Genomic DNA, 27,949 nt, shown 5'->3' on the forward strand with positions numbered 1-27,949 from the left:
TGGTCATCCCCCCTCCCCTCCCCTCCCCATCCCACCCCTCCCTCCCACCCAATGGACTGGCCATCAAGGCTTTTTAGACCGGCTGTTGCTCAGGCCCCAGCAGTGGACCAGTCAGCAGGAGGGAAGCCCTCGGTAGCTCCTTCCCTTTGCAAGGTATATGTGTGTGTGTGTATGTGTTCTGTGTTTGTGTATGTGGGGCGCCCACACAGACACGATGCCACTAGGGGGCAGAGTTGGACATGGAGTCCACAGAGTTTACGCTGGAAGACTGCACACGGCTGTTGGAAATGGACACCTCTGGGTGCTGCGGCAGAAAAAGAGAGATAGATTTGCGTGGGTTAATCGAAATTGGCTTTGCCTGCTTTCCAAATGCGCCTGTCCGTTCACTTACATGCCTCCTGAAGATCCTGTCCAGCAGGCTGCGTCGAGGTGGCTCTGGCGGCTGGTTCCAGTCCAAATCTGGAGATCTCATTCCATGTGGCCCAAACACATTCAAATCTCTGAAACACTCGGTTTCTATCATCTGGATAAGATGAGAATAAGAAGCAGAAAGAGGAAAATGTGTGAGCTTTCCCAGCAAGTTGCGAGAAGCGCACTGAGCGTTTAAAATGCCGTATGACATGAACGCGCTTACCTCATTCTGCCACGGGATGGAAACGCTGCCTGTAGAGAATTTGGAGTAGAAGTCATTGTCTGTTTGGTCCAAATTGACTCCCTTGACTGTGGAGAACTGCTCTATGTCCAAAACATCCTTACAGTACACTGCCCGAGGCTGAGAGAGGGCAATGACCATGAAAAAGATTGGGTTGAAGGGAAAAACAGAAAACAAGTTTATCTTAATAGATAATTTATCATCATGGAATTTTGGTTGCCGTTTCTGATTTTTTATTTTATTTTTTATGCTGGCTATTTTTGAATATTTCCACTGATATAACAAACTTAAAAAAAATGTCCTTACTGACGCAGGGAGTGTCAGTAAGGATACTTGGTTTTAGCAGTGAGTTTGATTTAAACCTCCAGTGCAGAAAAATATCAACAACTCACATCAGGCACAAAGGGAGGCTCCACCATTCCAGCCTCCATCCTCTTGAAGTTGATGTTTTTGAAGAACGAGTGGGCCTTGACGCCTGCTGCTCCATCCGTCTTGCACCCCAGCCTCTGCTTAGGGTCTTTGGTGAGCAGCTGGGTGAAGTAGAAGCAGAGATGAATCACTCAATTGTTCATCATTCATCTCTCGCTATACAAACATCTCTCCATCAAGCCTCACCATTCTACAGATGGCCTTGGTGTCCTCTGTAAACTTGTCGTTGTACTCCTCCTCTTCGTCCTGCACCCTCCTCTCCACTTCCTCCCGTTTCACTCGCTCTTTGCGGGCGCGGAAGGGCGATCGCCCGGCGGTCATCTCGTAAATGAGGCAGCCCAGTCCCCACCAATCAGGACTCATGGCGTACTTTTCGTTATTTATCACCTCCGGAGCTGTAGACCCAAGGGAGAAACTTAATGAAACTTGCACATTTTACCCTTCTCCTTTAAAAATGTTGACTACAGTGCTTCTTACCCATGTAGCCTACTGTCCCCACTCTGCCTCTAATGAGTTCTCCATCAGGCACTTTGATAGCCAGCCCCAAGTCAGAAATGCGAATGTGTCCTGCAACACAGAGTGTTAGTGAGGTGAGGTGAGGTAAGGTAGAACTGCTGATGTTATCCACATGTACCTGACAGGATCTTTGTGCACAACTAGCTGGCTGTAATTTATCATAAGATAAATGTGCAATTTAACATGCAAAATGCTGCATCGCAATATTTACGAATAAGAACTGCTGAAACTTCAAGACTCACCGTTGTCATCTAATAGGATATTCTCAGGTTTCAAATCCCTAAAGATGACACAGCATGCAAGTGTGTTAAAGCATAAAGTATCAGTTCACAACACACATTATTAAACAAAATGTTTTAAAAAACATTAACATTCAAAGGCTTTTCTCTTCTGACTGAATTACACCTTAAAATGCATTTAAGACTGTGTGAGATTTACCTGTAGACGATCGATTCCCTGTGCAAATGCTCGAGACCGCAGCAGATTTGAGCAGCGTAAAACTGGACCCTGTCTTTGTCGAAGCCAGGCGTGCCCATGTTGTAGATGTGAAACTTCAGGTCGCCGCCGTTCATGATGGTCAGCACCAGACACAGGGCGTCTTTGGTCTCATACGCGTACGCTAAGCTCACCTGGTTGAGGACAACAGTCATGCAGAAGCTGCAAGGCATCAACGCTGCACTTTATTCCTCTTAATTTTCTACTTACGACAAATCTACTGTTGACTTTCTCTAAAATCTGCTTCTCGTTGAGAGCCATGGACTCTCCTTTCCTCTTCTTTATCCTCTTCTTCTCAAGCTTCTTGCAGGCGTACATCTTCCCCGTTGCTCGAACCTGGCAGGCACATACCTGTGGATTAAAGACACCGTGTTATCTCACATTTCACTGTGAAATGGCAATACTTTTAATGTCAACATCAAAATTTATCTCCGGGTCTCTCACCTCTCCAAATCCCCCCTTTCCCAGCACTCGGTACTGTCTGAACGTGTCCTTAGTGATTGGTTGCCTGGAAAAACACAGGCACAGCAAAACCCATTAACAGATGTTCATAGTATTGATTAAGACAGGCATTATGTGCAGAACTCAATACCATCCTGAGTCTGTTTCCTGTATAGATGATGGAACCTCTTGTACATAATTTCACTTTCCAGACACGGATACAATCAAGGCTGCTCTGAAAGCCTGCTGTTTACTCCCAACTGCTGTTTATTTACATGCTATCTGCATAAAATATTATACTGTTTAGAATGAGGTGTAATTCTATCCAAGTCATTTCTTATCTGGAAAATTTACCTTCTTAACTTTTTAAATTATGGTTGCTGGGGCTGTCATGACATCTGACTTTCATTTCATGATTATCACAGAAAGTTCTAGATACAATATTATTGCAATATCATTGTATTCAATTCATGTCTCATTTTATTCATTGTGAAATGACTTTAAAGAAAAAAAATAACAACCCCAAAACCCAAAAGGTTGGGACTGTGTGCAAAATGTAAATAAAAACAGAATGCCACCACTTGGAATTTGGATAAAGCCATATTTTATTCACAACAGAACACAGAAAACCTATTTGATGGTTAAAATGGAGAAAAAAATGGAGCTCGTTTTCAATTTTACTGCAGCAACACGTCATTTTGCAACTAATTAGGTGATGTGGCAACAGGCCAGTAATATGATTGGGTATAAAAAGAGCATCAGTTTCTCAGTAAGTATATATAGGCAGAGGTTCGTTTTTTTTGACGATGCTGTTCCCTCATCAGACAATATTCCTCTCTAAAAAGTCCAGCAGCTGCTCTCCTCAACTCCTGAACGTTACAGGCTGTTGTTAAAAGAAGAGGGGGTGCTACACAGTGGTGAACACGGCCCTGTGCCAACTACATCAACATCAAAAGGAGCCAATAATTTTTCAGTTACATTCAGTTAGAGTTTTTCATTATTTGATATAATTTCTGTGTTCTATTGTCAATAAATTATGGATGGGATTTGCTAATAATTTAGTTTTATTTAGATTTTACACAGGATCCCAACTTTTTCCGAATGGTTGCTGCAAAAATGCAAAGTCCATGAGGGGTGATGACACAGTTATTTCCCAGACTATCAAATGTCCATTACTAACATAATAGTGATATTTCGTTTGCAAATATCACAGTTATAGTCAATACAGACTTTGCATAATGCGGACTTTACTTATGTTGGGTTTTTCCTTATTTACCTGTCGCTGGAGTCTATGTTTGTCTCTTTTTAGGTTGTTTCTTTGACTCACTGAATCTTTACCACAACGTGATCTGGAGAACAGACAGCGGCTAATTTTTGTTTTAAAACTGTCAAACTCCACGCCAAAAATAATCAGACAAAAGAAGCACTGAATGAATGTGAGCTTATTTACCGTTATACACATCAACTTTTATCTCGACTTTAATTTTAACCTTGCTGTATTTATAGGGCAGTGATCTTTACTAGTCATTTTACAAATAAATGATATGTAATCCATATTATCTTGATTACTGATTATTCCCCACATTCACATCCCTGACTACAACTACTAAATTACATTTTATAAATGTCTGCATTCAGAATTTCAATGTGGTTTTTTTTTCACAGATAAGAAATGGATATAAGCAAACAAAACCCAGCCAACCTCTCCAGCATTTTCCACTGTAGAAAGCGGTCAAAGTACATGCTGTTCTGGTAGTCTGCAAACGGAGCTCCACTCAGGTAGTCATGGACAGCCCTGTTGCAGTGCAAAAAAAAAAAAAAAAAAAAAAAAAAAAAAAAAATCAGTTACCAAAACGCACGTTGTGGGATGAAAATGCAGAGACAAGGCAGAGACAAATTAGAGAGAGTCCTGCAAACAGGTGAGTGTGAATGAATGAGGAACTCACTTGCGGCAGTTGCTGAAGATCTCCTTACATGGACTCAGCTCGAGGTTCTCTCTGCACTGGTCTGCAAAAACCTCCGCTATGTCTACACGCTGAGGTGACTACATCAACACATGTAAACAGTAGCACACATACAGGAATGCGTCACTCTTTATTACACACACTACAAATTAAAGAGATAACATAAACGCCTGATCTAATTGACGATGAAGTAACAATACATTGACTTTTTAATGCGTACACTTGATTACTAAACCCATGCGGGCATCTTGGCGAACTTTAATTCTGCCGTCTGCTTGTCTGCTTACAAAGTTTTCTTTTGAAGCAAAGTGTGAAAAAAAAGAAGGCTCGAAAATTTTTAAAATGCATCAAATGAGGAAACTTACATTTTCTGATAGAAAGGCCTTGATGATCTGGCACCCTCTGCTTTTTCTTTTTTCATCAGGTGTTACCTCGTAGTCTTCCTAAACAAGAGAACAACTCAGTGTTGTTAACAAAACTCCTGTTATAGATTTGGGTTACATACTTTTATAGATGTGACAAAAGTATTAACGTGCACTTGATCGTCTGCAGTCAAGTAGTTATTTATCAGTGCCAATTTCAAACAAGGCAACTTATGTAATGAATATTTTCTAGACTATAAACAGTGGCATTTACATCACTTGATCAATTATTGGCTAATTTCAAAGTTCAGATGTAAAAGATGATGTTTAGTTTGTTGTGAAATTGTGAAACATTTCTTTAGACTTCTATAGATCTCAAATCTACAACAACAGACAGTATTTAGTAATGCAATGATTTATTGGATGGGGTGTTGTGAAACTGTCTTTCAATCTGACCTTTTATTAATTACTTCACTGACATTTGTAACAGCTTGATTGTTGACTTTCTGTAGCAGCAAACCATGACTACATGTTTTATTAACCACAAAGTCCCAGTGGACTTGGAAGACACCCACTATTCTTTTGCAGTTGTTGAATAACAGAATTTATTGGAATGAAAATAATAACTTCTCCCTTCCAGTCAAGCCAAGTCAAACCGATTTTTATCTCAAGCATCCCAAATCCCCAATTTACATCGACGAGATCTATAATCTGCGCAGGAGATTTGTTTAAAACAAGGAAATAAATTTCCCCTCAAACAAGTGCAGGAGGAAATGATGATAATAGAAAAACTAAACACAACTAAAGTGTTTTATAATCGTTCAACCAGAGAAAGTCAGCTGTGATAAATGACATGTTACTAAAATCCTTTTAAATTACACTGACGATGATTTAGAACTCGGACTAGAAGGCATTCAAACTGGATGCATAACTCCAATAGTGGAAAAAAAAAAAAGCCCCCCCAAAAAACCAAATGTCTCTCGAATTTTTCCTGCTTTTTTCCTTTGAAAGACGAAACAGCTGCTGTGCGGTTACAGAAACACACACCTCTCACTCTCTGTATATCTGTGTTTCCCTGTCACTCTCACATAAACATATGCTGCTCTTGGCTCCGTGTTTGCACACATGCAGCTGATGACACTAACAGGTTGGGTCGTTACGCGGCGGACACACTGGACTTCTCGCAGGGGCAGTGACATGAAAAGCTCGCTGACGCATTTGGAAGCCGGCACTTTTAACCTCTCAAAAGCGGGAGGGGGAGGGCAACATGGCATCCATGCGGCATGCTGGCATGGCTGTTTCTATTAGTGGGCTTTTTCCAACATGGCCCTGTGTTGCCTGGCAACCACACAGTAAACACGGTGGGATTCCTTGAGGTCCTGCAGTGTCACAGTGTGTCACACCAGCGTCACCAGCTTTCCACTACAACACACATCAACGTATATATGATATGCACCGCGGAAGCACACATGAGCTCGAAGCTTAAGGAAAAAACTGGCTTTAAAAAACCACAGCATCACAGACACTACAGAATGAAACACGAAGAAGCCAACACTGTACGTAAACATGTAAGATTATGACTAAAAGTCACAGAGAACGAGAGAGAGCGCTGTGACTGCTGCCAAGTGTTGATTAACTGAGGCTTTGTTATCAGAGGTTTCAGAGAAACACACACACAGTAAATGAGCTGTCTGACTCCCACCGCTTGCTGGAGGAGCAGCCAAAGGGGAAAGAAGACGCCTCCTTAGCCTTTTGGAAGCAGAGTAGATCCAACACATACAAACACCTTCTCATGATGTAAGAGGAACCATTGGAACCACTTAAGTTGCACACACCGAAAAAACACATGCACAAACACTCCCTCCTCCTTTTGAACCGCTGTGCTCATACTTTCACACGGCTTACACGTTTAAAAAAAACCATACATAAAAGAACAACAATTACTGTAAATTGTAGATTACACTAATTACTGCACACTAGATTACACAATAACACTGTCTAGTAAACCTCATACCAGCAATGGACTGCAATGTTGTTTAATCACTTGTAATACAACCACCTGCCTGGTTGTAAACACCCTCAGACCTGAGTAATTGTCAAATGGGGTTCATAAAGCTGAGTTTGTCACATGGACTGTAGAATTAGCTCCAACACGTGTTTGGCTTGAGTGTAAGTGCTTTCCCCCTACACAGAGTGGGGGTGGCATGGAGGGGGTGATGGTCACTTTTAGGGCTGGGCGGTTAAAAGTGGGCAGAAAAGTGGAGAGACGGGGGTGCGCCGGGACTGGAAGGGGCTGGCGAGGGAAACAATGCGTCCTTTCTGCCCGTCACATGTCCGCTAAGATATTCTGGGCATAGATAGATAAAGACTTAAATGTGTCATGTGGGAGGTATTTTGTCTAGACGTGGACATGGGGTGGTAGGAGGCAAAAAGCTGGATAGATTGGGGATCTGGATGGTTGAATAATCACTACTCCATTTAATTGTGTCCTCTTGCTGTGTGACCCAGCAACACCGGCGTTTTTGCAGCCTGCCCTCTAATCAGAGTGAGTACACTAAAAAAGTTGATGAGTGTGTTTCCAGGACTGCATTTATCCAGCAATAAACACAATTTTTTTTCCTCCAGATACTCGCATCTGAGAACATGCTATCCATTACATAATTGATCACACGCAGGTTACAATAAAAGGGAACTGTACAACTTAACATTTTTAGTCTTTTATTTTAGATGAGCCTTTAATTCCATGCAAAAGAATTAAATAAAGGGTGGCGACCAGAAATAACCATTGATTTTTTGGGCTGAAAGATGAATTCAAAATTATAGGTGATTATTTACTTGTAATGACGATTTGTAAGCACAAATCGTCATTACAAGATGATATAAAGTCGAAGTGCAAACTACTTCTCTCAAAACGTCACCTATAAAGTAGATGTAATATAATGCCTTTGAAATCCTTTCATGTTTAATAGAGATCTTCTAGGAAGAGAGTGGAATCTGACATTTTCCAGCATTCCTGACCATGTCCGGTGATACACAGCATGTGGACAGGGTTGCAGGCAAATAGTCAGGTACACACTGTTAGCCGCATGTCGTTAGCGTGAAAGCTCCACTTCCTGTGAGCGGTTATAAAGAGTTTGCCAAAGTAAACTGCAGGAGGACCACAACAAAATTCTAACAAGCCTAAACAGAAACTTACCCAGCTGAGCTTGGACATTTTAAAGAAGCTAACAAAATAAAAATGGCTATCCAGCAATCCAGAGCTCAAAGCTAGCCACAAGCTAGCAGCCTCAGCATGAGCAAAAGATTAAAGAAGTTACTGGGAAGATTATAGAGACAAGTGAAAAAGGGAAAAAGGTCATTCTCCTGTTATTTGGTGAAGTTAAAAACACACAGAATTATATGAGCAACTGACATTGGTTTTGTTGCACCTGCTTTTGTTTGGTAAGGTAAAATATATCAGGTAAAGGTGGATGTACAATAGGGGTGGGGGGAAAAATCGATACTGTGTAGTATCGTGATATTTTGTTTGCTAATAATGTATCGATACAGGGACAGCAGAAATCGATATTTTGTTACAAAAAAAGTTTTTGTGGACTGGAACATGCTCTGACTTCAGAGCATGTTGATCCTTTTTCTGAGCAAGAATCCTGACACTGTCCAAATGTGTTTAACTTTTTTTTTGGCAGCAATAAACATGACAGTTTACTTATTTTAATTTAAGACAAGTTTTATTTTAATTAAGTTTAAAACTTTTTTATTTAATGTAAAATTATATTTTGTTTTAATTTACTTTCAAATTCTTCAGTTGCTGAAGGGGCTGCATAGTTTTCATAAATTGCATAGTTCAGAATAGCTATAATTGTACCAGATGGTTGCATTCAGTTAAGTTGGACTAGACTGTAATACAAACCGTTCAGTTTGTCAACAATAAAACTGAATGAAATGAGAGAAAGACTGAGTGTGAGACTTTGATATTAGATAAAATGAATATTGATAAGGTTTACCTTTATGTACAGAATCTGAATATCGCAACATTTTTTTAAAAATTGCAATAATATCATATCGTGCGTTAAGTATTGTGATAATATCGTATCGTGGGATGTATGGTGATTCCCACCTCTAATGTACAACATCTGATTTTTGTTTATTTGTACATCTGTCCAGTAGCAGAGCACTTTACTTTCAGTTGTTTCAGTTTAAGATGATGCTGCAGCTTACCGTGGATTGGGTTATATTGTAAAGTTCAATGATTTCTTCACACTTTCTTCACAATATTGCAATCCGTGCATTTGTAGTTTATGTTTCTGAAAACTTTGTTTTACCTTTACCCATGAAAAGGATGTGACTGATTAGTTTGTCAAATCTAAAATGATCTGAAATGCAGAGACACTTTTCTTATTCTACTCTAATATGAGCTTCCACAAGACTGACTTTTAAGGGCCGGAGTGGATTATTCAAATGTAATTTCATGAAATAACGTAGCACACTAACATTTCACATTATGCTGTTTATTCAGTTCTGTGCAAATTCACACTTTTGAAAAGTTTAAAACTTGCTGTTTGAGAATCCCTCTAGTAAGCACTCCACTCCTAGAAAACTCAAACACCAAAATCATTATTAACATCCTCTGTAGGTGTCATGATGCGTGCTTCTGCCTGGGAAAAAAACAACCAAACAAAACTTGGATTTAACTAGGCAAATAAGTAAGAGCCCTCCATTGGACAACTACAGTTGCCAATGTGTTTCAGCTGGCTACAGGCTGTTTAACCCTAACTGCTGTAGTGGGTAGCTTCTCATTCCTTAAACAGCCTTGTTGGAAGACATGGTATTCCATGGTCATGGTAAAGACGTTACACTGTCTCAGAAGGGCTAAATTATTGGTCTGCATCTAGCAAAAAAAACAACTAACAACTGTAACTATTAAAACTGTTTTAATAAGTTTCATTAAAACTTGGTGAACCATCATCTCATAGAAAGAAATGTGGTCAAAAAAAAAAAAAAATCATGACAATTTTGGTGAAATAAAATGACAACAAATCAAAAGCAAAAATCACAGCTATTTCTGACTGTAAAAGTAAAAGTATTTCCACTGAACTAAACAACTGTGTAGCCTAAAGAAAATCACTTATGAGTGAGGCTAAACAGACAGAAAGATCGGAGTAACGGAAAAAGGTCACACGGTCTGATGAATGATTCAATGTGATGGGCAAATCACGATGAGATGAACCCATAATGCCTAGTGCCTACCATACTACCCTGTAGGGAGCAGTGTTATGATCTGGGGAAGCACTGCTGCTACACGAGCAAGGTGCTTGTGGGTTCAAACCTGCCAACTAGCTGGAGCCTTTCTGTGTGGAGTTTATCAGTATTAATGCTTAACATTTTAAAAAAAGGTATAAAAAAATATTTCTAGGTGGGATCCTAGTGTTGGAATTCAACTGTATCAATGCAATGACACTGGATGTGTAAGTCAAAGCTTTAAATTGTGTTTCAAAGACACTCTGTGCAGCGGTAAGATGACAAAAACAACAAAAGTACACGTCAGACTAAAATCCTGTTGCGATAAGGTTCAGTTACAATCACTGGTTGAAGGTTGGTGTGATCTGTCACAAGGAGTTGATGGTTGACTTTTCTATTCCTTAGTTTTAAAAAAAAATATGATATTTTTAATGCAAATATAAAAAAGGGGTCGATGTAAGTCGTGTGTGCGTGCATGTTTACCATCGCATCCAGCAGCTGGATGCATCGCTGGAGTTTCGGTCTGGTCTCGCAGAAAAGACGGAAGAGAAGTCGTCCGATAGGCTGTTTCTCACAGATGCTGAAATATTCCCTGTCTGCAAAAGAAAAACAAACAAACAAACAAAAAAAAAACATAAAATGAACACAGACTTTAAATCGCAGCCTTTCCAACAAACAGTCAAACACACTCTCTTTAGATGAAGGAAGTGCACAAACACGTACCGATGCTGTTTCCCAGTTCAGTACACTGGCTTATATGGGGAAAACGAAGGATCTCCTTCCATTTTTTGCTCCTTCCTTTCCTTTTCCCTCCTCCACCTGTGGTGACAGGTAAAACAAGAGGTAAAAATGTTCAACTGAAAGAAATTAATAAAGTTGTCCACATTTATTTTCGTCAGTGAGGAGAAAATGAAGGCCCAATGGCTAAAAGAGAGGGGGGTTGTGTGTGGGCTCTCCCCTGAATGAAATCATAGTCTCAGTGTGTATATATAATTCATAGATTACGTCTCACTTCCTCCGTAACGCTCTCCTCTCTCCACTGACTTTCTTGCTCACTTTTCATGTGAGTGGCTTCACTGGAAGTGGAACAGTGTGTGTGTGTGTTTAATATGAGTGTGTGTGTTTTTGTGTCCACACAGACAGAAAGCCCATTCTGACCGGCTCAGTTCCCATCAGAACCCAGACTGGATTCCACTGCACTGAATAATCATGCATCAGCTTCCTGCAGCTACGTAACACCATCACGAACAAAAACCACTTAGATCTACATCGCCTACTTAGATTTCTGAAGAAATTTTACTGTGCAGTCATCGACGGAGCTGATTATTTTGCCTCTTAACTTTGACCGCTTTCCCATTATTCATCAAAGCCATGTCTAAATCACCTTTGGCGTTTTCTCACAGTATCCACCAGATGCGATTAAACGCAACTTTTAACCTCGTACTTCTACCACAGCCTGCTTTGCCCTTACACCATGTTCGTCTCAAAGTTATCTTTTTTAATATGTTACGATTGCTCTAATGAAATGACAGGGATTTCCTTTAACCGCTCTGTGCAGTGGAAATTTGCTGCAAGCAGCTCACCCAATGTGAGAGGCATTGAGAGCAATGACAAGCAGACATCTTTAAGTAATAACCCAGGAATGCGAGAGGCCCTACGTCATTGTGGAGGCTCTGAGTGAAAGCTTTTAGCAGTTTTCCCATCAATCCTGCTGCATTACTGTCTCATCCTTTCCTCCTGCTCTGCAGTCTGTTTTGCGTCTCACTGTTGCCTTTGTAATATTATATAATTTACTTGCCAAGAAAATTAAATTGCACTCAACAAGGGGAAGATTAGTCTCAAATTAGCATGTTTTGGTGTGATATTAGACCATAGCTGGGAAACTTTCTTCCCCAGAAAGCCATAAACTGACTAAGATAAAGTAAGCCAACGGTCAAACAAGTGAACCATAGCAGACTTAGTGCTGACTGCTGAATTACGTTACACATGAATGTTGGTATAGACAGAACATGCATACATACATACATCACTGACTAAGGAAATGTTTACTCTATATTTACTATATGTAATATTTAATCTAACAGCAAATACATTATCTTATACATGAATACATTCATTCATGTTTTTGTCACTCTCTCTGCAAGATCATAAAAGTGTGCTACAATGTCTGATACTGAAATATCGTGCACCCAGAATGGATGTTCTGCTCTATATTAGTGCGCAAAAGTCTTAATCCACGCCTCAGTTCTTTTCCATTTTGCTGGGAAAACAGGAAATAGATGCAGTCATCTGCTGAAACATTTGCAAATATATATGGAAACACAGCATATAATTACTGTACCATTCTTCTTTCCCTTAAGATGGATCAACTGAGGGACAACATACATCTCTCGGGTCCTGTATGAGGTCTACTCAAATTTTTCACATGACTTTCAGATACTCTCCACGTAGGCCTGCTACTTTTTCCCCCTCCGCTTGTCTGGTTTCCTCAGGTTTTTAAGGACACTCTGCACAACATGCTGAGATATGAAGTTTTGAGCTCATAGGTTTTTGGGAACCACTTTGTTGGTGGAAAAATTTATGCCTGTCAGACTGTGTAACCTTTCATAACTTTTAACTATTTTTTGTTGTGAAGCTCTTTGTGACATTTATCTTAAAATGTGCTCTATGAATATTTAAAAAACAAAACAAAAACGTATTTACTTAATTTACTTACTTTTCACATATTGAACTAAAGAAATGGGAACAAATTATATGTTTTTGTGACAGGCTGCTGATAACAAAGAGTCTAAAGACTCAATTCCAGATTTGTTCTTTGCTAAATTGTCTGTTGTGTGTATGGACAACAGGTACAATTTTACAGCATGAATGATTCATAGGTCAGTGTTAAGTGGCTTAAGAAAAATGATCAGGCTCAAAGACTGGACTAAAAATGATTAACAAAGCAGCCCATGTTGAAAGAAACACTTTGAAAGACCTTCAGAAAGCCTGGAGAACTATTGCTTAAGACCAGTTTCCAGTTTTTAAAAAATGACAACAAAATATGAAGAAATGAGGGGTGGCTCAAGACTTTTGCATGGTACGGGTTATTTTGCCCACATAGTACAAAAGCCTCATTTTACACACTTATGCTTATTATTCACTTACCAAGTATGACCCTCGTGTGTCATACTTTCAGGATTACATTGCAACAGCCAGCCATAACCATACATTATACAGGCACAAAGGGATTTAATTAGAGATCATTTCCATCATTACAAGCTGACATAACATTTTTGAACAGATGATTTCACAGCAAAGTATACAAAAGTATTTCAATCCACTTCTTACATATTTGAGTCATAAAAAGTTTTACAGGGTTGTACTGACTCTTATTAGAACTGCAGTATTTTTCTTTTTAGGAGGAGGAGTGTTAAAGATAAGGGACCCTACGTCAGCAAAGCTCACATACGGTATTCAGAATGATACTCGTATCACCAAAGACAAACATGAAGCATGAATGTATTAATAACCCGAATAAAAATATCCCCAAAGACAATCATTAACTTCGAGCACCTGCGCCTCATTAACATTACTGTAGACGAAACTATGCTATAAACAGGCGCACTTCCTTATTTGATCGCTTCTGTAAACAGCTCATATGTAAACTTATGCTCCCCACACAAAAATACAGTGTGTTGCTGTGTGCTCCAGTTTTTGAATCTCCTTTAATGAAAACATGACATCTGCCAAAAAGGCAAAAGAATACAGCGAATGAAGAAGGTCATTCCCCATGGGAGGGACGCCATGCTAAAAATGTATGCACTTGTGCTAGTGTGAGGCATTTGTGGATACAAGCGTCCAGCCAAATGGCATAAATTTCCTGTGAAGGGTCAACGCCATGTCAAATAATTGTACCAAACATGGGTGCTCCACCCAGGCATTCAACTTCTACACAATGCTGAGACAACCACAAATAATGCAGTTCCTTCTTTTTCTTTCTGTGTCCTGTTTTCTTTGCCTCTCATTGCTCTCCAAGCCTATTTATTTTTCATTCTTTCTCCCTCCCCGCCTCCCCCCTTTCCTGCTTTTTGGAACTCCTGGCATCATCTTCTGCTCTTCTGCTGTTTCCCTGTGATCCAGTATCTTTTTCCCTTTTCTTCTGACACACTGCTGAAGATTTCCTGTCATCACCACATCACTGTCACCAAGTTTGCTGCCAGCCAATCACTGACCTCATTTGCTGTTTCAAGTCTATCAACCCCCTTTTGTTTTAGGACTTTTTTTTAAGGACGTCTACAGCTCCTTGGCCATAAAAATAGAACAGTGCTATAGATTAGTGGTTTGCCTCCTTTTTGGGCTTTTCTACGTGTGGTCTCTTGTCACGCTGTTCATGTTATTTTTATAACCCCTCGATTTCTCTCATTCATCACTGCAAATAAAGCTGCTCGAAAGCATATTTATAATTCGTCCCACTGTAACATTCGAGGCCCATGTGGTGCAAAGACCAGAACACAGAGCACACCCAAACACTCCCACAAACATGCAAATACAACGAATCAATTATTCCTCATCTGAATGTAACAACAAATAAAGTTCTGTTTAGCCTTAGTGCCCTTTGGCTTCTTTTGTCTGTGGGCTCAAGAAAGCACAGCCTAACAGAGGTTAAAAAAATTGTCTGACACGTTGCTGTTACACGGCTTTACGAAATGTTCTGGCAGGATTTGAGGAAAGTTTACAACAGTATTAGATATACAAAGATGAAAGCAAGTGCTAACTTTTTGAAATCATGTTTTGAAGAAGAGAAAAACATTCACATGTTTCGTTTTACGTCCAGATTTGTAACTCTAGGTTCCTGTTTAACAAAACTTGGCTCTTAAAAGTATGAATATCCTCGTAAATATCCTCCATAAACCATCTTGTTCATGGCTGTCTGTTTATTTCTTTCGCTATTAAAGCGTTCTCACTCTTATGTGGTCTGTCAGTTACACACGAGCTGAAATATGTGCTGTGGCGTGGATTTGCTGCACACAGGAACTTGTCCGTCTAATTTGTTCCATGTGGGCAGTGTGGTCGCCACCCTTTATTTATGCTCATGTTTAGGAGCTCTGACATCATCAAGGCATGTCAAGTAAAGCAAAAAGAAGGTCAGAGACAAAACGTCAACCGTCTGGCGTAACACCAGGGGGTTACCCGAACCCCAAACATCTGTGTGTGTGTGTGTGTGTGTGTGTGTGTGTGCACGCACAATGTCACTACTGTGACCTCTCTCTAGTGTTGTCCTCATGCTCAATTTAATCAACTCGTGGCAATCCTGCAGGCCCCATCCATCCACACCTTCGAAAACAACCCTGCTTAGATTTGAGGTTATACGCACAAAGTGCTGACACTCAAAAGAACCCAAGCCATTAACATCTAGTGCCTGACGCACACACACACACACGTGCACACACATAATCTCCGAGGTCTCGAACACCTCCACTTACAATCTCACTCCAAACATGAAGCTAGATGTGCTGTGGACAACCAGCTGAAACCACATCCTGACTGTCACACTGTGCATCTGGCATATATGCAATAACATCTGCAACAGAATGTGATGTTAAGAGCACGAGCGTGAGCAGAGCCGAGCGTTCTGAATATGTGCTATTTTCTACACCTACACTGTGTAAAAAAGTGTGCAAGATTTGAGTAGGTTTCAGTGACTCTTCACTCTCATCTCCTGGCTGCACTGACCCTCTTTGTTCACAAACAACTCACTATCCCTTTCTGATTATCTAACTCTCGCTTATTCCCACATCACCTCCTTTGTCTGATCTGTTAAATGTCGGCCTCGCGGTTGAGTCATACTGTGGTGGTCAGCGAGTTACAAATACATTGTGGCCGACCAGCACCAGACTATGATGCAAATGCCTTTGTTCCCCTCGGTCCATCCCTCCCGGCACATCCAACCGTTCGGTGATCGGGATTTATTTGCATGAGAGCTCCAGGTAAGGGCCAATGGTCTTGTGCATGCAAAACACAAGTGGTAAACACCCAGCAAGCATATTATTGAAGGAAGACGGGAGCTTTGCATTTGCAAAACATCCTCTTTGTGCTTCTTCGGGCGCTGTAAAGTGATTCGTAGCAATATATGGGTTTGCTTTATCACGGGAAATGTGATTAAATCGTACTAGATATCTATCTGCTGCAAAGACAGAAGAGGAGCAAAGAGAACAAAAAACATACCTTGGCACACTGCTTTTTTTGGGGGGGGGGGGGGGGGGGGGCATCACGCCATGTGTGAATGTTGCTCCTATATATGCAGTATAAACAGGAATGTAGACGTAAATAAAGGTTTAAGGTACTACACTGCATACCAGTTTATTAAAAATATAAGCATATATGCATGCGCATGCCTATCAGGTCAAGCCAGCAGCACTGAAAGCAAACCAAAACAGACTCATTATTGAAGCTTTAATCCACATATTAAAAGTGTGTGTGTGTGTGTGTGTGTGTGTGTGTGTGTGTGTGTGTGTGTGTGTGTGTGTGTGTGTGTGTGTGTGTGTGTATGCCACAGGAAGGCAGGGGAAACACTGCCCAGACCTGAGCAGCAGGGGTGGACTATAGCAGGAAGACGGTCTTTGTTGGTCTGTTCCACCATGATGTCATGTCGGTGCCTCTGTTCTTATTACCATCCTAAATGAGCTCCCGTGTCCACATATATCACAATAATAACAACTGGATGGTCCGCCTGTAACATCTGCTGAAATGCTCGAAGCAAACATTGATGACGTGCACCTTTTTACCTGGCAACACACTCGGCTTCTTTTGGCTGCTGTGAGGGTCACATGTTGAACCGCTTAATGAGGGGTCATAAACTCAAAATCAGTCATAGACAATAAAACAGAGATCTTATCAGCAACAGTATTGGCGTTCTATTCAGCTGTGTCCCAACAACCTAGCGAGCTGTGTGCTGAAAACAACAACCAAATCTAGCTTGACCTAAGGAAGTAGCTGCATTCGACACGCGTTTAAGATTGAGACATAAATTCCAGGTTTAACCTTTTGCCAACAGCTACTTTTGCACAAAGAGTTGAGGGGAAAAAAAACACACACAACACTGCCCATTTCCCCGTCTTTATGTCCTTGTAAACATTACTGCTATTAATAGAGACCAGCCCAAGGGCAGCAGCAATGTGTTAATACAAACTGAGGTGGTCAAACCAGTCCATGACCTCAGAGCTAGGGCGCTGTGGCAGTTGTCACTAGAGAAGCGGCGCCTGTTAAAGTTCATGTGTTCACGAGCAAAACAGCCACGGTGTAGGAAGACACTCAGTGTCAAAACTTGCATGCAAGGACAGAAATCTGACAAGCGCAGCAGAAGGCAGGGTACATATCCTGTCTGGGAACAGTCAGGTGCCACAAGTTTCCTGTTCTATAAATATATAAAGTATGGAATGTGACGGGGGGGAGCACGAAAAAACCCTGAAATTATATAACCCACCGTGCTGTCCGATCAAAGGACCACACACAGCGCAGGGCACGCTGGGTAATACTTGCTGTTTGCTCATCCATAAAGATCCAAGAGGACAGAGCATAGTCCACATGAAGCTAGCCGTAACAGGATGCTCCTGTGCTCTGACGAGGTATTATAGCATCTGTTTACCTCGATAAATGTTTTGGTAGTGTGAACAGTGTCGCGATACAGTCCTACATCTCTACGAGGAATGATTTTTAGTTTATTCAGAGTGAAAATCAGCAGTTAAGTGAGCAAACACTGAGGAAAGTGCTTGAAAGGCACAGAGCCGACTCATCAGTGAGATAGAACTCATGGGGCACCGTGGACTGACATTACTGGGTGGGTGCTTTCTTTCCTTCTGCATGAAACACACAGTCTCTTCATAAAGATATTTGTTCCTTGTCCTGCTCCTGTGATGTCCTGCCACGAAAACATGCCTCGATTGAAAAAAAAAAAAAAAGAGTCTTTAAAATCTGCTTTGGCCTTAAATGAGCCAAACTCCTTAATGAACTCTTTCAACCTCATTTATAACTCTCTGGAGCTTTACTCAAGATTTATGTTTTTACAAATATACAAATAAATTAGCTGATTTTACTCTAATGCACTCTAAAGAATCCCCGTGTCATAGGTTCCTATAAATAACAATATGTTATGTATAAATACAAAGCCACACCTCATTTCTTAATATTTTGCTGCCATGCAGCCAGATTGTTTTGTATTGTTTTTTAAAGTGGTCTTGAGCAATAGTTCTCCAGGCTTTCATTGGACACTGGATGCCTTTTCACTCCAGTCCTTCTACCTGACCATTTTTGTTTGTTTGTTAAGCCACTGACCTATGAATCATTCAAGCATAATAAAGGCAACTAACTCAAGGGACGAACCAGTGTTGTGTCCTTGTGTCCACACATAACAGACAACTCTGCAAAGAACCAGTTTTAAATTGCAGTCACTTTCTTACTAGCAGCCTATACACACATCATTTGCTCCCATGTCTTTAATTTAATCTGGGAAAAATGCCAAAATACTATTTTGACACCAACAAACTGATTCCTAAAAGGCTACTAGTGGGAAACCTGGCATGGTGTGCCGTGTGTCCTTAAAAATTATAAAGAAACTGGACAAGTCAAGAAAGAAGTGTTAGCACAGATCCATCTGCTGTTCAGAGACATTGATCAGTGAGTCTCTGCAGCCATCCGTAAAACACAGTGGAGGCTCTGTCATGGTTTGGAGTTGCATTTGGAGATTTTGTCAAAATTGATTAGATTACGAATGTAGAACAGTACTGTTAGATTTTGATCTATCATGCACTCCCATCTGGAAAGCATCTGATTGGCAACAGCTTCAGCATGTCAATAATTTCAAACATGCTGCCAATGCAGTAAAAACATGGATCAGTCATGATCGGCCTCCACAGAGCCCGGACCTCAACATCCTCACCGACATCCAAAAACATGTTTTAATAAATCCCTGTGCCTTTTTTTCCCCAATTTTGTTTGGATCCGAAGGCTGGATCAGCACTTTTGTACAGTTGTGTATTTCCTCAAACATAAAAGATCCCTCATTTCTTCTTTATGTTTAGTTGTCCTGACATTAAAGGAAATAAACAGCCTCATTTAACATCATGTAGGTTCTGAGTGTGTTTGCATTGACGTATACAGTCTGGCATTTAGCTCTTCATCCAGCAGGAGATATCAGAGAGAAAGGTTCAGAAGTTACTGTATAGATTATTGGATTAATGCACATCAAAAATTCATCAGCTGTTCCATTAAAGCAATATGGCAGCAGTGCAGAGCGCAGGAAGCACATGGAGACACGATGAAACAGTACTTAAGTAATCACCTGTGTGTCTGAGAGGCTTCTGACTGCATTCCTGGAGTACTTTAATGACAAGCGCTTAAAATTCACATTTTTTCCTCCATCCACTTTCACTCGGCTTACCGAGTCTACTTTTACTTTAGAAAATCATCTCCTGTATTTCCCAGAATTCCATTCGACAACCCCTGGAGAACAGGCGTGAACTTGTTGCATCCAGCTGAGTTACGTATACTGTATGTGTGGGTAGAGGCAGCAATAACAATAGAGATAGTAGGAGCCAGAGAGCTGAATTTTTTTCTACTCAAGAAAAAATGAGTCACACTCCTACTCAAAACACAGCGAGCCTTGTGGCGTGTTGTCGGTGGAGATATGGGTATCTCTGCTTCGTCTTTGCTTTATAATCTCAGTGCAAAACTGCTGTTAGAGAATGAAGAGCCAATAAAGGAACCCCTATCCTTGAATTTACAAAAAACAAACTTAAACAGCAAAAACGTTCCAATAATATTAATTGAAATGGCGTGAACTGTACATGCAGGGTCATATATAATACCCCAAATGTAAATGAAGACATGCCATGCAAGCAGCTCTGCCAGGCTAACAGCGATCTAACTGTGGGTATGTCTGGGAATTTACAGACAAATGAAAATGAAAAAAACAAATGAAAAATTCCTCCTTTAAAATACCTAATGTATCATATTTGACACATGAGGTTTTGTGAGTTGTTGTGACTACATCATCAGTGTGATTTTCACCCCTTGGAAAAACCTGGATAAACTGAGCAATGCATTTTAAAGTAATAAATTACAAAATAATTATATTAATATGCTGGATGTAGCAAATATTGTATAAATTAAGACTCATATATTTATTTATTTATTTAGGACAGTGCATGTTAATGAACATAAATGTAAAAAAAAAAATTACATGAATGTAAACATACCAGATTATAGCCAAGGGCTAATTTCCATCTGTTGTCCTTAAGCATAAAAATAGACATAATAATTCATAAAAATTCATCATTCATTCATAATAAAAACTCCATCACCAAACTTACACATACACACCATTCTGTTCCCAAATAAAACATTAAAACTATACAACTTATACATGATCACACACATATGCAAATGGATATTTAATTACTTTTAAAATATTGTCATATGGTTTAGTTAATACTCAATTTAAACAATTGTCTTGTGGTTCAGGCTTTCAAGGGTTCAAATCTGCACACCTGGAGGGCAACAAAAAGTTTTCGAAAGATTTCAAAGAGCTCAAAAAATCACGATTCCCAGCCTGGCACGGCACTAAAGAATAACTAGAGTCAGCAGGCTCCATCTTATGAGGACCGAGAATTTTTTCAAGCTATCTGTAATATACTTTTAACAACATTAGCAGTGATCTCACTTCCAGAAAACACATGATGAGATTCAATGGGATAGTCGGGCATTGCCAGTGTGGTCCCATCCATGTCGTATTCAAATGAATCACCTTTTGTTAATAACACCATAAACAGCCCTGCATGTATACGCAATATATTCTTTTCAGGTCCTCTTTAAAAAAAAAATCTTTTACTTCTTTCCTGTCAGGAGGACCCGATGAGGAAATGAGACGCTGGTTTCCCTCCAATAAGAGTCTCTACTAAATAAAAACTGACAGTTTTATTCCTCGGTTCCGTCCTTTCAGACAGGTCCTGAGAGAGGAGCACTCCAGGCAAATGTTTTTGTTTATATGAAAACGGGGCAGGAAGTGCGTAACAGAGACTACAGAGTCTGCAATATAGTGCTCATACTCAGATTACCATTAGCTGGCAGGTGCAAACAACAAAGATCAGTGTTGTGCATTTGATAGTGGAGGGTGCAGCTCATTTCACTACATTTTGCAAGTTGTAACGACAGCAGCTGGACTTGCTTAGGTTTGCTGTTCTATGGAACGCTGAAGCACCCGCCCCCGACATCCCTCCAACCTCCTCTCCCACACACACAACCCTCTGTAAATCTCTTGCAAAGACAATAGGCTAACTGTAACTCTCCTAGCAGCAATGACTAATCAGTTCTTATCAGCCAGTAATCTATGTAGAAATAAAATGTCTTCTTAAAAGAACAACTGCAGCAAAAAAACATAAAAAATGTGTAGGGCTGGTTTCAAACGCAATATGCTCCAATCAGAGCTTAGTGCAGGCTGAATCCGGGACTCGGACAAACTTTTGGAGACTTCCAGATATTTAAGACACAGCCATGTTGAGTTAATAATCAAAATAATCAGCGACTGTATATTTAGGGCAATGCAATTTCATACCTGGAATGGTAATTTACACTATATTTTTCTGCTGCTATTATTACTATGCAATATAGTCATTTTTCCTAATATATACAACAGTTTTTTTCTAAAAGCAGTGAATACACACAAATGTCTCTTATATTCTTACGTGTACATATCCTAGATTCCTTTTTTATACCTTTAGATTTATATTGTACAGTCTGACGGTGAGTAAATGCACAGAAATTTCGTTGTGATGTGCACTAAACTGGATGACACTTAAGTGGCTATTCTATTCTTTTCTATTCTATATCTATCTACACACGCTGTAAATGCTTATTTTTGGTTTAGTTAAGACGATTGTTCTAATGTTTCTTTTTGTAGATTCATTGAGTAAATCTAAATAAAAAGAAGCAATTTTTTGGTGTTTGCCTAAAAATGTCACAAAAGATTAAATAATTATGTAAATAGCTGATAATTGTAAATGGTCTGTTGTGGTCCTAAGGACCCCAAAGCGCTTTACACAATCATCCACCCATTCACACACTCACACACTGGTGATGGCAAGCTACAGTGTAGCCACAGCCACCTTGGGGCGCACTGACAGAGGCGAGGCTGCCGGACACTGACCAGTAGGCAGTTATACTGGCAATTATACGGTAAATTCTAGTGTATTCTAGGGTAATTACCACTGATGATCAGTAGGTAAATACAGTAAATGTACAGCTGAAACACTAAGAAAAAAGAAAAGGTATTACTAACTTTAACTATGATGTATTTGTGACTGTGTTTGCTTTGTAATAAGTCATGTATAATTAGGTACTGTGTAAAAAAGGAGGTCCTCTGACAGACGTCCATTCGAATTACAGTTGTAAATATCCAAATTTTGTCCAACCCAAATTTAACTGTGTACTATCTAGGAATGAAAACAGTACATTCCAATGAACTGCTTTTTTGTTATGTTGTTTTTCATGGTTATACTTCCTTACAAAAACGTTTCAAACATTTACATTTTTGACAAGGGACTTTTTTTATACTTAGGTTGAAAAATAACATCAGCACATCTGGTAACACTCTTCAGGAAGTTTTGTGTTACCGGCAGTAGGTCCCCGGGACTGTTTCGCAATCTACTCAGTAAAGCTGTTTTCACACGTGAAATCTAGAAAATTTGAGGTGAATCATGTTTGTCTACTCACTTATGCACAAGCATGATCTATTTTAACCTGCTTATCAAAGTAGGGTCGTGGGAGGGGGCTGGAGCCTATCCCAGCTGACACTGGGCAAGAGGCACAGTACACCACAATCACACACCAGTCCATCACAGGCCTAACACCGACAAACGACAACACACTCTCTCACATCCACACCTGCAGCCAATTGAGAATGGCCTGTTAACCTAACAAGCGTGTCTCTCAACAGCGGGAGGAAGCCAGAGTACCCGGAGAACCCACACAGGCATATGGGAGAACATGTAAACTCCACACGGAAAGCTCCCAGCTGGCCGACAGTTTCAAACCAGAACCTGTCTTGGAGAGAGGTGACATTGCTAACCACTGCACCCCTATGCTGCCCTCAATGGCTGCCCTCTCACTACTATAATAACCTGTTTTAGTTATGCGAGGAAGCCGTCTCAGCAGAATGACAAGCGCTTACTAGCCGTGTTTAATGTGCGTTTGCATATGTACATACACCTCGTTTGGGTAATGTTTCGAAAAGTTACCAGTAACCTGAAACTGTGCAATTGCTTGCACTATTATCATGTTCATAACCTTTGCAATAAAACATGCCATCGCCTATTTAACCACAACAAAGTAACTCAGTAAAAAGATGACAATCTACCTAGTGACTAAGCTGAAACTGGACTGTAAAAGTTTTCCATGGTATTACTTCGCTGTCTTGTCTCAGATGGTGATAGACTGTCCCCTTTTCTATGCAACCAGCATGAACTTGCACCACAGCATGCATGAGATCACACATGAATTTATTGTAAAAGTCAAGTAATGTCGTGGAAAAACTGGGGCTTGTTTTTACTGCAGTTGGGTCGGTAAAGAAATGAGTTTTTCTTCATATTTCAGCTGTAGTTTCTCTGGGTTTACGTAGTAGCTGTTCCTCAGTTATTACCAATGGTAACTTCATAACAATACAAAACATTTACCAGTTCAATTAAGAGGCTACAGAAAGGAGGCTTACTGAGAATTCAGTTCAGTGATGATTAAATAATAAATCCTCGCCTGCTGTATTTCTATCACTTTTAGTCGTCCACAGCACCTCAGCTGCTTTTATTTTTTATATAACGGGAGTTTTACTTATGTAACTACAACATTCAAAAAACGCTGCAGCTCGAATGAGAAAGCCCACAGGCAGCGGAGTGGAATTCTGTCTAGTCGCCCAAACTAAATGCCCGGGCTCTGTTACCACAATTCAAGAAAGGCATCTGGATGCAGCAATGCAGTTTTTCCCCTGCTCTCATTCACTTAAACAACCGATGACGTTCACTCGCCTGGCTTGGAATCTGCGACTGCTGCCAGCAAGAGTTGTGAATGGGGAGGCAGGCAGACAGAGGCTTGTGAACACACACACACACAATAAGCAAAGGGTCTACTGCACCGATGCTGCTCGCGTCACAGTGGCTAAGTTCAGGTTACATTTAAACAAAGGAATTTGCCCCACACCCCTCATCGGCTATCGCACACATAAATCTACAGTATGTTCTGATATTATACCTGCTCGCTCGCTCTGACTGGATGTCAGCTATATGTATAACATTAAAGGCCACAGTGTAACAGATCCCACTGAAACAAAGAGCCCTGTCAGGCCTAAGTGCCTTTGATCTTTTTGATCTGTTGTAAAGCCCCAATTTCCTCAGCTGACAAACTCACACAGACATCACAGCTTTTAAGGCCAGCGCACCAGCGTTTCCCCCTGCTGCTCTGACACAGTAAGCAGTGCTGTCGCTGTCAGATGATACTCAGATGACCATCGAAGTGTTTCATTTCACCGCATACTCATCATCCATAAAGTATCTTCCGCAGAGACCGGAGAGGAGCTCTACAGGAAGATGGAGCTCGGATGGCAGTAGCCCACTCAGTTTGTTATGTAACAATCAATTTGATTAAATAGCTTATGGGCTGCATCAAACTGATAGCGTATTATACCACTGAGCTTTATGTAAGACAGCGGTCACTTAACAAAATGGTCCAATATGGTCAGAGCCCCTCTCTTTAAAAAAAAGAAAAAAAATTCTTCTTGTGGAAATCAAGTTAGGTTTTTTACTGTGATTAAACGGAGCACTCTTTTGATTAGAAATCCTCCATTTCTAAAGTGTTTCCAATCTTCCAGCTAATTACTAATCTCAAAATTATCTCTGAATACTCATAAGCGACGATGAGCTTTCACCAAACTTGGCGGCAAATGCCAGACCAGCACCGTCAGAGCAGCCATCGCTGACACTGAAGAGTCAAAGAGCAACCAGAGGCTGGCACGAGGCCTGTTTTGCCACTCTTGGCCTGGGGATATCAATAGCTTTCTTATTTCTCCTCTTTTCTCCAACTTGCACAGTTTTACTGATCTGGGAGGTGTGAGGATGCTGGCATAAACAAGCCAAAGACTGCAGTGTAAACTGGGCCTTCCTGTTGTCCGTAGCTGGAGAAGTTTAGACAGAGGATGCTTGCCTCTCAGTTCAGGCATGGCTGGAGATATGCTCGCATAAACAAACAGGAAAAAACACTCTTCACTTTGCTCCACTCGCATTCTCTCGGCTGTTGCTAGTGCATGATCTAAAATGAGTCTCTGTGTGTACAGTACAGTGCCTTGCTTAAATGTATGCATGCACAGAAAGCAGCAGCATTAACAGCAGCAGACATGGATGTGCATAGCCTTTGGCACTGCATCACGTAATACAAAACCTCTAATGATTTAGACCATTAGAGGATACAACCAATATTGCAACCTGTGAAATTGTTCAGTGTGTGCACTGCACACTCCAATTCAACTGTTGAATCAGTCCCACACAGCTACATTTATAGAGGCATTGATCAAGCTGCTGAGAAAGTCGTGCTTCAGCTATTAACTCAAAGATCCATCTCATCCAATAATTGTATAAGGCCTTATTCTCTCCTCCACACACACGCGCACACACAGTCAGGGCAGATGCACACCATTGGAGCAGCTGGGACAAGCGAGATCTGTCATGGGTCATTAACTGCTCTTATTAATTCATGAAGCTTGATTCACTCAGCCCAGTCGTGTTCTGCTGCCATAAAACAAACGTCCAGTCCAACCCACGGGCGAAGGCATTCTTCGTGTGGATTTTGACAGCATGTCGCCATCCTGGTTCATTTTATTACTCTATTAGTGCCTATGAAACACTTCCAGCTCTATGTGCAGGAAGCCCATTTATTTTAAAAACGTGCCAACGTTGTAACACGCGTGGAAGGAGCTGCGAGAGAACCAAAGTCTTTTCCTGCGTCATCTTGCAACTCTGCAGAGGCTTTTGCCACATCAAACTATGAGCTTCCCTGCAACCGGACCTGTGTACACTTGCACTTGTACATACACCGAGTCATTTTAAACTGAAGCAAAAGATTTGATGCATTTACAGAAAGACAGAAAACTGTTGCAACCAGTTCCAAAAAACAAAACAAAACAAAAAAGAATAATCATGACAATAAAGTGGGATGAGTGTGAGTGGTGGTTTTTAAACCCTGCTGATTGAAAACAGGTTTGGGATTACTGAGGAGAGTTCAAAGGGCATCCCAAAGGGACCCAGGTACACTCAGGACAAAATGTAATCTGTTTTCATTTTGTTTAAGTTTCTGGACATTACCCAGACTGAATAAGGGAAAAGGATGGCTATTTCTCTCAGGATTTATCTTGCTGTTTAAAGCTGCACAACCAAAACACTCCCTAATTTTGGCTTATGAGGCGAAACCTAATGAATTTTGTTTTGTAACTTCCCACAGGCCCCAAACCTGAAATAAAAGTGCCCACATGATCCCAACGACCAAAACGGTCAATGCATCACACAGTGCGCGGCGTTTACCTCCAGGCCTTCCTCGTGCCCTCAGCGCAACCCTGTCTTCCTCAGAATGAACTATTAATGACACCGTGCGCCTTCATATTTCAGACCGTGCTGTCGGGCTGCAACTGGCCTTTTCAGACATTTGACTCTTTCTACACAGGTAAGCAGAGTCCGTCTCTCCGCAGGGGCCCTTTACACAGATTTCAACACCAGTCACCTTTCAAATGTCAGACAGCCTAAGCTCATTTTATTCCCCCTCTAGAAAGGAGTTATTCCCCGTGTCAGTGTTTGCTCCAGCATGCATAACGTTGCGAAAGAGCCGCTTTCATATGCACAGACAACGAAAGCGGATGTGGGAGGCAGACCACCCTCCCATCCTCCCTCCCCTGCCGCCCCCGTCCCCCAACATATATATATTTTTATATATATATTTAATGGGGGGGGGGGGGGGGGGGCATACAATCTGTCAAAATGTGCAAGGATTTTGGTTGACTCGAGTCTATCACTGATTACAAGACGAGCAGTTTCGCGGTGTTCCGTTGATGTTGTCTGCACTGTCTGCACAGCACCCCCTCCCGATTTTTTTTCTGTTGCATCTTTAGGATTTACCTGCCGTAATGAGCCACACAGTCTGCAGGCTGCCGTCATCCTTACGATTATTTTTTTTCTGCACAGCTCAAAATATGACAAAAGCAGGCCCGCTTACTATTTGTGTCAACTTACCCTCTCTGGCTTTTAGCAGTACAGTGTTGGCTACTATGTTCTCCAGCTCCATCAAAAAGAAAAAAAAAGAGAAAAAGAAAAAAAAATCCTAAACGTAGAGGTTTCTCGGCACACAAACGTCTGCGGCGAATACAGCGTCCTTCAGCTCTGTGCGATGCGTTTCTTTTTCTTCACTCCTGGTGACTATCCAAGTAAAATTCACTCATATCAAAGTCGTAAAGGATAAAACAGGATGTCATAAATTTGCTTGCAGTGTAAGCTGGGCATGGTTCTTGTTGTGGGCTGGAAGTGCGGCGCTGCATTTCTACTCCAATCCCCCCAAAACCATTCCATGCGTAATTTGGGTAGGAAATCTCCCCGACGCATAAAATAATTATTTCTGGAAGATCCGATGTCTGCAAACCGGGTTCTTTCGGCGGCGGATCCTTAACAAGGGTACACTAGGATACCGCCAGCTTTACCTTACAACAGCAGCAGCAGGGGTTGGCTGAGTGCACGAGAGAGGACATCAGCGGGCCCCCTCCTCCCCTGTTGGTACGTAATCAAAATAGGCTGGGC

General features: G+C 40.9%; 1 protein-coding gene across 1 annotated transcript; it reads right to left on the reverse strand.

Annotated features, from left to right (window-relative positions):
* Nucleotides 1-56: 56 nt before the first annotated feature.
* On the reverse strand, nt 57-27,934 carry LOC146656712 (G protein-coupled receptor kinase 5-like). Its single transcript, XM_085424479.1, has 16 exons — nt 27,392-27,934; nt 10,821-10,916; nt 10,581-10,693; nt 4,863-4,940; nt 4,480-4,577; nt 4,236-4,328; nt 2,537-2,600; nt 2,303-2,443; nt 2,036-2,226; nt 1,840-1,877; nt 1,559-1,648; nt 1,268-1,476; nt 1,045-1,182; nt 635-772; nt 392-523; nt 57-304 (listed from the first exon to the last, which is right to left on the reverse strand). Exons 1-16 carry the CDS (start codon nt 27,441-27,443, stop codon nt 221-223), a joined length of 1,755 nt encoding a protein of 584 aa, XP_085280605.1. The 5' UTR covers nt 27,444-27,934; the 3' UTR covers nt 57-220.
* Between the last annotated feature and the right edge of the window lie 15 nt (nt 27,935-27,949).

Source organism: Rhamphochromis longiceps, linkage group LG12 (assembly GCF_057381845.1).
Source record: "Rhamphochromis longiceps isolate RC_006_pf linkage group LG12, R_longiceps_female_GT1.1, whole genome shotgun sequence".
Classification (NCBI taxonomy): Eukaryota; Metazoa; Chordata; class Actinopteri; order Cichliformes; family Cichlidae; genus Rhamphochromis; species Rhamphochromis longiceps.